The sequence below is a fragment of the Synchiropus splendidus genome, chromosome 17, assembly GCF_027744825.2.
Source record: "Synchiropus splendidus isolate RoL2022-P1 chromosome 17, RoL_Sspl_1.0, whole genome shotgun sequence".
In the NCBI taxonomy this organism is placed as follows: domain Eukaryota; kingdom Metazoa; phylum Chordata; class Actinopteri; order Syngnathiformes; family Callionymidae; genus Synchiropus; species Synchiropus splendidus.
This window is the reverse complement of record NC_071350.1, coordinates 6,611,707-6,620,850: the sequence shown is the minus strand read 5'-3', so window position 1 is coordinate 6,620,850 and position 9,144 is coordinate 6,611,707. Positions and strand designations below refer to the sequence as shown.

Sequence of the window (9,144 nt, the reverse complement as noted above, 5' to 3'; positions counted from 1 at the left end):
TTTGTAGTTTTAAGCCTCAAAATGAGGCTTGACAGAGTGAGGACCGGCCAAAATGGCCTCACTCTCTTGATTCATAAAGGTTCTCACAAAGATGGAAGTACAAGAACACACATGCACGCACACACACACACGCATACTTGTATCTCTTCCTTTATAAGGACCTCTCATTGACATACTGTAATGCTTTCCATCCAAAGCTATTTTAATATTTTCACCCTCAAAACTCTGTGTGGACCGGCCAAAATGTCAAAATGTCTTCTATAAGATCAGCGTCTTGTCAAAGATTGGTCCACACAAGAGTAATAATACACACACAGGCCAAAATATATCCCTTTAGTCCAACCTCATCAGTGTAGTAAGAAACAGGCAGCTGAAAAGTAACACGAGCTCAACATGACGTGTGTATCTGTGTGTGTGAGAGAGACAGAGAGATGAAGAGAACTGTGTGTGGGCGTCTGTTGTGTGATGGAGAGCGAGATAAAAGCATCTGCATGAAGCGGGAAGTGCTGCTTAGATTAAAAAATGATGCTCACACCCGTCATGGCAACAATTAGTTGACCTGGGGGGGAAGTGTGGAGGACAGGGAAAGGAGGGGAAGCTGCAGGTGACAGAGGTGCAAGCAACTCAACCTTTTTCATTTGACTGTATTGGACTTGCAGCGGGCAGCATGTTCTTTATTCAACTCATGTTGTCAGTACTTTCATTTTACTCACAATAGTGGGGAAGCGTGCGTGTGGACCTGTATATGGATTTGCTCAGCACTTCTTTTTTGGTTAGGTGGATGAGCACTGAGCCGTGACCCTGGCCACATGAGCAATTCAACTACAACATTTTTCCTGTGTCATCAGCTAATAAGATTCTTTTTCTTTCACTGCACCTTCTTGGTATTTTTCTTTTCTTTCGTCGAACATTGTTTTAACATAATTTTCTACCAATTTAGTTATGACCAGTTATCTGGCGTAATTACTATTTCCGTGGCTATAATTACTGTGCTGTGCTTCGCCATGATCCAGCAGCTACGAACGGAAAAACATTAGCAACATGCTGACTTGTGTAAAAGCTAGTGATTTGACCAAGTGCAATCTCACTCTCTTATTAGTCCAAATTTCATTGCTCAGACAAGACACAACGTTAATATGCAAACCACTACTTTTACATACATTTCATGCAGCCAGCCAAAACACACATCCCACAGTGTGTTCAGGAACCTCAAATTCATCTCAGTTTAGGTAGACTGATGGATGTGTGGTTCAAAATGAGGATTATATTCTCAGAAAGACTTGACTCACTTTCAGAGCTCTGTAGAAAAAAATATTTCAGGGTTTATTGAGTGAGTTATGCCACCTAGTGGCCTCAGAAAACGATGACACTGTTTCATGAAACCTGATCATCCCATCACATTTAAACTGCGAGCGCCACCAGCAGAGCTCTGAGAATGATGACAACGTTTCATGGAACCACCCTCCCTCCATCTTACCTGTATGAGGTCTCGGGCCAGCAGCTCCGTCTCCCCAGCAGGAATGCTGTCATCCAGAACCTCCCATCGCTCGCCGAGGCGAAACTCCATGATGTAATGCTGGACAGGTGCTGTGTGATTGGCAGGTGGCATCCAGGAGAGCAGCACTCCCTGCTGCGTGCGATTGGCTGTGAGGCACCGTGGTGGGGTAAGCAGCACCAGTGGTTCGGGGGTACTTACAGCAAATACTGGAAGAGAACAGGTGCCGGTGAGAAGACCTACCAGCAGAACACCAGCCGCCCTTCCTCCTCCTGAGTCTGAAGTGACTCTTCACTACGCGGCGAGTAGGTAGGTAGGGATCAAGATTTAACATGACATGTATCTCTTCCATTTGCGCCCCATGTATCATCCCGCCGTGTCTGAATGCTTGCATCCATGAGATGATCAGCAGATAATAAGCCATCGACAATCCCCCGGCTCTTCCAGTTCTTCATTAGACAATAGTCAAGTCGCTGTAGTGACAGTGTGAGTATCACAATAAAGCTGCAGAGGTTCAGCTCCTTTGTGTTTGTGCAGTAATCTTGCTGCAGAATCCCCATTCAAATCGGAAAAAGACAAAGAGCGCTGTTTCCGGCAGCTTTTGCGGTCTGTGAGGAGGAAGACAGGAAGCCACCGTTCACTCTTATACAGAGTCATGATCACTTGACAGAGGAACTAAGGGGAAAAAGCTGGAAAAAGCTTTTGAGAGCACCAAAAGACACCAACATACATGAAGTTGTTCACTGTATGTGTGTTGTGCTATCAGTGTTCGCATAGGACACGGAACTGAATATCTGTCTAGGAACATGCACTTCTTCAACAGTGAAGGTTTCCCCTCCAAAATTCCTTGACATTATTGAATATTAGTATTTTAAAATTTGATGGCAGTCATCTGGCTTGTGCAGTTTATTTAGGGATGTCAACTTCATTTGCTTGGAGCCTAACTGAAACTGGATTTCGGTTCCATCGTGAACATCCAGTTGAACCCATATGATTTATCTATGCATTTGCCGTAATATCTCACATCACACTTGATATTATCAGAAACATCTTAACATCAAGTTTGCTGAGCTCAAAGGCCTCTTAAAACCATACAACAGCTTCCGCACATTACGTTGAGCATCACAGAGGTAGCACACTTGGCTAGCCTGTGTTGCACAACAAATCCCTCCCACAACTGGGCATCACGCTCATGGTGCCAGATTTGAATATGGTCAATTGGATCAATGTGTGCTTTACTGAGGTGTCCCAGCATGCATCGGAGGTCATCCAATAGTTGCTATGTTTTGACTTCATTTCAGTGATTTGGTGGTTTTGCACCTTCAGTTAAAACCTGGCTAGGATCCCAGATGCAAGGCCCCTTTAGGAACTACAAGGGAAAATGCTGGCTACATCAACTATGCACAGTAGCTCGGAGAGCAGTGAACTGGTTTCCCTTTCTTTTTGCAGAAACAGTTCATTTGCTTTGTGGCTAATATCTTGAGTCAGTACAGTAAGGCCAATCACTTCAGTCATATTTAGGGAAGTCAGGCTTTTAGTGAGACAGACATTAGGGTGTGCTGGGTGCCCTAAACTGGAAAACATAAGAAATTGGACACTAACTTAGTGCCTGCATTGCGCCCTTTTCATGGAAACTACTGGTTTCCCCGATAAGTGTCATCTCTTCAGGACCCGTGGCTTTGCCAACACTTGCGGCAGGTTTGTTTTTGGCTGTTTGTGAGCCGTTATTGATGGGATATCTGACGCTGTTGATGGTCATTTCAAAACCACAGTTCACAAAACATACTGTTTAACATAACATGTTTTTTTTTTCCTTTGTTGGTGGTAATATATGTCGGCGAACTAACTGGTGAGATAGCGTTCTCTCTCATTCTTTCTCTTGATGAAAGCGGGGCCCATTTCATGTCAAGGATTTGTCCCACAGCTGAAGAAAGAGACGCAAAATGAAGTTACATTATATATAAATTGTGGCCACTAGCACGACTGTTACAGAGTTCTGCGTCTTTCACAGGTGGAAAAGGAAAATCTTGATCGATGAATACTCAACAAGGCTGTTTGACAAATATCTATGAATATATCAGGGAAATATATGGTCCTAAGGCGAATAAATAATTCAGTCACGCCCTTGAGTGTATAACACTGGGATTCTTTTAACAGTGTAAAAACAGCTGTAGGACAGGATAAAAAAAATTAGAGGCAGGTACTGTATATTTGAATTCATCATAAAGTCACTGTTGATACTCTTGTTTCTTCTCTTTGATACTGATGTTGACTTAAAACCACTCCGTTTCTCAGTTCTCAACTGACGGGGTGGTTATACCGATGTTCTGCGCATCACTTAGTCTCAAGTAATAATCTTTGACAGCTTCATTTACACATAATAAGTGTCGCGTTTCTCACGGCGACGGGTATAATTGCGCTGAAAATGAAACTCGACCACGATTCCAGTTGAGCCTTTTACATCGTCCCTTAATCAGATCTTGGTACAGTAGAAGACAAAACAGAAGTGACCTGGCTGTGGTGCGATGAACTTGACCACAGTCACTTCAAACGCGGCTCTAAAAGGCGTTACACAACCCGACTTATCATCATGGAAGAACATCACAGGGCTGTTTCAGCCTTCTCTTCCTGAAGCATGTGATCCATTTTAGTGATTTATTTCATCTGCGTTCCATTTGCAGTCGCACTTTCTACAGACTGACTGAGTCAACAGACTGGATAAGTGTGTCGTAAGAGATGACATGTTTGAATGTGATTTCAAATCTCACTTGCCTTTAAGCTCTTTATAAGGAACGTGGAGTACTTTTTTTTTTTCAAATGAGGATTACTTTTAACACCTCCTCTGAGGATGTGATGTCATCGGACGTCTGTGGGGAGATCAGTTATTTTCTGGTCCACTTGGCCTCATGCCCTGGATCACACACATGCCGGCCCTCAGTTTAAATGCTAAATAATGATGAGTTTCCATTTCGTTTGTCGCATAATTTATGAATTATTTGCTTGTGAAACATAAATTATTTGGACTACAAATCCAATGACTCGCAAGTTGCATGTACAGTATGTCACAGCAATGTAATCCGACTGCAAAGACAGCAAACGTGAGATGACATCCATAAATACTGGCTATGACCCTGGAGAGCTGGTCTCGCCTCGATGGTCGGTCAAGTGCGAGCCTCCGACAAACATTGTCGTTCACCGCTACATATAACACCAAACCGAAAGTAACTTTTGCTGCCGGTCTCACGGCATTAGAATGTATCTTTCAGACACTATATGTGAGTTCTGTGGTATATTTCAAGGCGAATCAGAAAATGACTTTTCTCCCCATTGACTCCTGTTCACATTCTCTGTTAAGGTCCCATGAGGTGGAAGTAGATGGGCGTGATGGGCTCCCCATGAAGACTTGTCATGCCCGGTGACAGTCGCTTTCTTCTTCACCATCTGCAAGTAAGTTGCGATACCCTACTGCCACCTGCTGTCCCATTGATCTCACTGGTATCATTGGTATTGTTTTTCCTTTCTCCATTGTTATTTAAAAAAAAAGTTTTCAAATGAGTTTTCAAATGTTCATAACTGTTTTAACCTTAACCCACTTTTCAAATATAGATTTATTCGAGTATGTGCAATTAAAAAAGAAGTTATATAGAGAACTTGTAAATCTTAAACCAAATTCTGATCGAGAATGATGCAAGAACAGGAAGGAATAAGGTATTCCATCTAACCATCCCAAACTTTACACTTGAGTCACAGCTGAACACAACAAATAGATTACCAAGTGTCTTTGTAACTGGCTATTATTTATACATATTTTTAGTAGTGGTGGGTCTCATCTGCAAGTAGGAGCAATAGTAAAGATGATATAAGGATTTTGGAAAGCAACACACAGCGCTCTGAAGGATGTTTTGTATGTTCCCCTGACACCACAGGAATGGACAAGAAAAGATAAATACAGTGGTACCTCGGTTTTCGAACGTCCCGGACTTCGAACAAAAATTTCGAGATTTTTTTGCTTCGGATTTCGAACGAAAATCCAGAACTCGAACGCCCCGAAAAAAACATAGCGTGCGCGGACCGATCAGCTGATCCACGACGTGCTTTGTTATTGTGTATAACGCAGCCTCTGCGCAGCCTCCTCCTACTGACTGTTTTTCTTCATATTGAGGTGTAAAACCTGTCTCCGCACTGGACCGTGGTAGAGTGTCACAGGGGAGGTGCTCGCTCTCCACACCTCCGAGGCTGGAGCGCTCACTCCAGGGTTTGATGTCCTGTTGTGGGCTGGAGCTGGGACAGGGATGAGGCGAGTCTGGGACAGAGCTAAGTTACTTGGTTTATGACTTTGTCACAGCCAAACTGCACAGAAGCGCACATTCAGAGCTGGACACGCACCGGGCACCTCTTCACTTCTGGAGAGACGTCACTCACTCGGCAACCCCTCCCACATGCAGCGGCCACACACATAGAGGAACAGCGCACCTGCAGCAGACACTCTACATTCACTCCTACAAAAGACTATTTTAAGGCTTGGAACGCATTGTTTCTTTTTCCATTCATTGTAATGGGAAAAATCCATTCAGATTTTGAACAATTCACTTTCGCGAACGGCCGTCTGGAACGAATTGTGGTCGAGAACCGAGGTACCACTGTATTAAATATAATTTAGACACAATAAGTAGTAATTTTTTCAGTTTATGCAGCAATTTCAGCAAAAGGAAAACTCTCCATGAGATCCTACTCATATCATGGGGATCAATAAGATAATGAAGATTGCAACATCTGCACAGGATATTTTGGTTCACCATGTTGAGGCCACTGCAGTGAATAACAGTTCAAATGGGATGGAATGTATAGAGATGAAAAGCACAACACAGAAAGCCCATGTGACTCCAGACGAATGCCTGCCAGAGTCACTCTATCACTGGACCCAGTGTCCTGGCTGTGTGGCAGGCGGTCCACTCACCTAGTGTGTTCACAGTGACAACCTCGCTGAAGGGGCCCGTGCCAAGCTTGTTTTGGGCCAGGACACTGAACTGGTACGTCGTCTCTGGCTCCAATCCCGGCACCACCATCCAGTCATGGCCTCCAGGCACAGGTACGGAGAGCCAGTCGTGTGGACCTAAACGCTCCCTCTTCAGCCTGCGTGAGTCGGGAGGGAGTTGGAGTAAGACGTCGGTTTGCCGCAGTGGCTCAGGTCTTCATCACACACGAATCATCCTCGGTTCATTCAAACGACTTGACGTCCCCATGCTGCGTTCAGATTTCATGCCAGACAACCAGCTCTGACCGATACAGATAAAACACAAGCAGCTAGCACTGACATCAATTCTGTCATTCCTCAGCCGCACTCACAGCACAGCTTCAAAACAGATGTATGAAATTAAAAACATTTATTTGTAAGTGGATTACGCTGCTGGATTATTCGGATTTCGCTGGTTTATGAAAATCAATTATCCCCAATAAAGATTACTTCCAGTCTCAATTATGAACAGAATACTGGATTAGGTTTTTTTTTCTCCGGTCTTAATTCTTAATATGATATTGTCCACCATGCTCTTCACAAAAACACTAAAGCAAATCAAGATGGTGGAAAAACATTAGTGTAAATTGACACACAGATCTACACAGTGTCTTCCATTTTGGCAGAGAACAGAAAAAACTTCACTACACATCCCTCACGTGTTAGATAAGTAGCGCCCTTATTATGTTTCGCACTTCACAACCTGTATTTCAATCGCAACTTCCTGCTGAGATTCCATCGACAGCGATTTGCTCAGTCTTTCCGACAGAACATACACTCACACTCTGGCTAATATACCCATGAACCCAGGCACAATCGGAGGTAGAAAAACTCCCTAGCTTAAAGGCTAACACTGCAAGCTTTTGTGCCCAGCGAGGTTCCATATTTGCGCCTGCGAGTCGAGTTTTTTTGTCGTGTTAATCTGTAAAACTGCACCTGGATGTCCGACACATTCTGGGAAGACGTCTGAAACCTACAAAAATCGCAGGAAAAACACACTTCTCTTGGCGGTTCACGTCAAGCGGAGGCAAAGCAGCATGACCATCAACAGCAGCAGGAGCAGCAGCAGCAGTAGGATGGAAAACGTCGGGTCATGTTCAGTTTAGTTGCACGCCTGTGTCGTTTTCCTCCACTAATGCGAAGTTTAGAGACGAAAACTCACTCACATGATCCAGCATGTATTTGCCCCTCACAACTTTTCTGAACACAACCCTGGAAAAGACATTTTAGAAAAAGAAAAACAGAGGAGAAACTGGAAGAAGAATAAAGCAGGAAGCAAAGCATGCGGGGATGACTCACACATGGCCGTACCAGACTGAGAATGTCTGCGGGAAACCTCCGTCGTAGCCCGACTCCCAGGTCACGTTAGCCCAGGTGGAGGAGGCCACCGCGTGGACGCTGGAGGGGGCATGAGGACTTGTGCCTGCAGAGTTGGGAGACAGAGAGGTGAGCGGGGGTTTCGCCCTTTCCAGGGGTCAAAGTTCTCTGACTGATGATACCGTCCCCTGATCATGTCACATATTTGTCAAGTTTTGACTCAAAAATTGAGTCATTTGTTTTAACTTTATTATCTAAGAATAGAATCCATGAAAAAAAGGGCCCATAATTCCACCAAACTTTCCTGGTTTAACCGGTAATTTAGCTTTGTTTATCGACTCAATGTCCAATGACGTTCATGTACTTTTTTTCATTGATATTCAATGAAAAAAGCAAATTGAAAAACACGTTTTCACAAACAAATAAAAGGGTAATTACACTGACTGACGTGTGGACGGTGCATGTGGCTATTGTTTCAGACAGGTTTCCAAGCTCAATAAAAACTCACGGAACTAGAACTGTGATGACAAACTGAAGGTCTTGTGCGTCACTCCCTGTTGGAGCATGCCCTCGTCCGGGTGGTAAAAACTGACAATCCAAAATCCAAAATCAGGTGTCAGCGTGAGAGAACCTTGGGTATGAAACCAACTGTGTGCAATGTTTCAAAACATCTGATTGTGCAGTTGTAGAACAATGAAAAACCTGAGCAGCAGCGGTGTGAACTTTCCCCAGAATTTGACTGCCAGTGACGCCATGTTTCAGTGTTACTTCAGACGCTAGAGAGCACCAGCTGCACAGTGTGTTATAGCGCAAAGCTCAAAGGTTAGAGTCCTTCACGCTGTTAATAATTAATAATCTTCTTCATCATTTTAAAAGCATTATATTTTGTCAACTGACTGCCTGACAGCTCCAGGACAGAGTTCTGGATTGACCCAGAACACACGTCATGCTTCTGTTACGGGTCCTCCTTCTACAACCACTTCACTCAGATCAGATATTTTGGTAGCTGCATGACCGAGTATTGAAATTTTAATCCTTTTTAAAATGTATTCTGCACTTCCAGCCTGCTGCACTAGAAGAAGAACTTTGCTTAGTAAAAAGCTGTGTCTAAAAACTTCAGCAGGAAACACAAGGTCTCTGCAACCGTTGGTCTTGGTTTTACTCTGGTATACTTGGTATGTAAGGGCTGCTACAGAGATTCACAATGACAGAGGACTGTGGAATGTCCTACAGCTGATTCAAATCTGCATCTGTCATAAGATCATGGTTTCTTTTCTATTATTTCACCTCAACATAGTGACATTTCTGCTTCCTACAT

The 9,144-nt window shown here is 43.7% G+C and overlaps 1 protein-coding gene across 9 annotated transcripts in view; it reads right to left on the bottom strand.

Annotated features, from left to right (window-relative positions):
* The window catches only part of LOC128748132 (protein turtle homolog B-like), a 100,455-nt gene that overhangs the window by 19,158 nt on the left and 72,153 nt on the right, over positions 1–9,144 (bottom strand). For 7 of the 9 annotated variants that reach the window (XR_008412752.1, XM_053846553.1, XM_053846557.1 and 4 more), the window contains 3 exons: positions 7,809–7,932; positions 6,453–6,628; positions 1,478–1,704 (listed from right to left, as the gene is read on the bottom strand). Coding sequence is in view for 8 of the 9 variants with exons in the window: in XM_053846553.1 (XP_053702528.1) it covers positions 1,478–1,704; positions 6,453–6,628; positions 7,809–7,932 (527 nt within the window). In the remaining variant the exon portion in view is untranslated. The remainder of the gene's footprint in view (positions 1–1,477; positions 1,705–6,452; positions 6,629–7,808; positions 7,933–9,144) is intronic. The other 2 variants (XM_053846554.1, XM_053846559.1) reach the window with 1 other exon arrangement.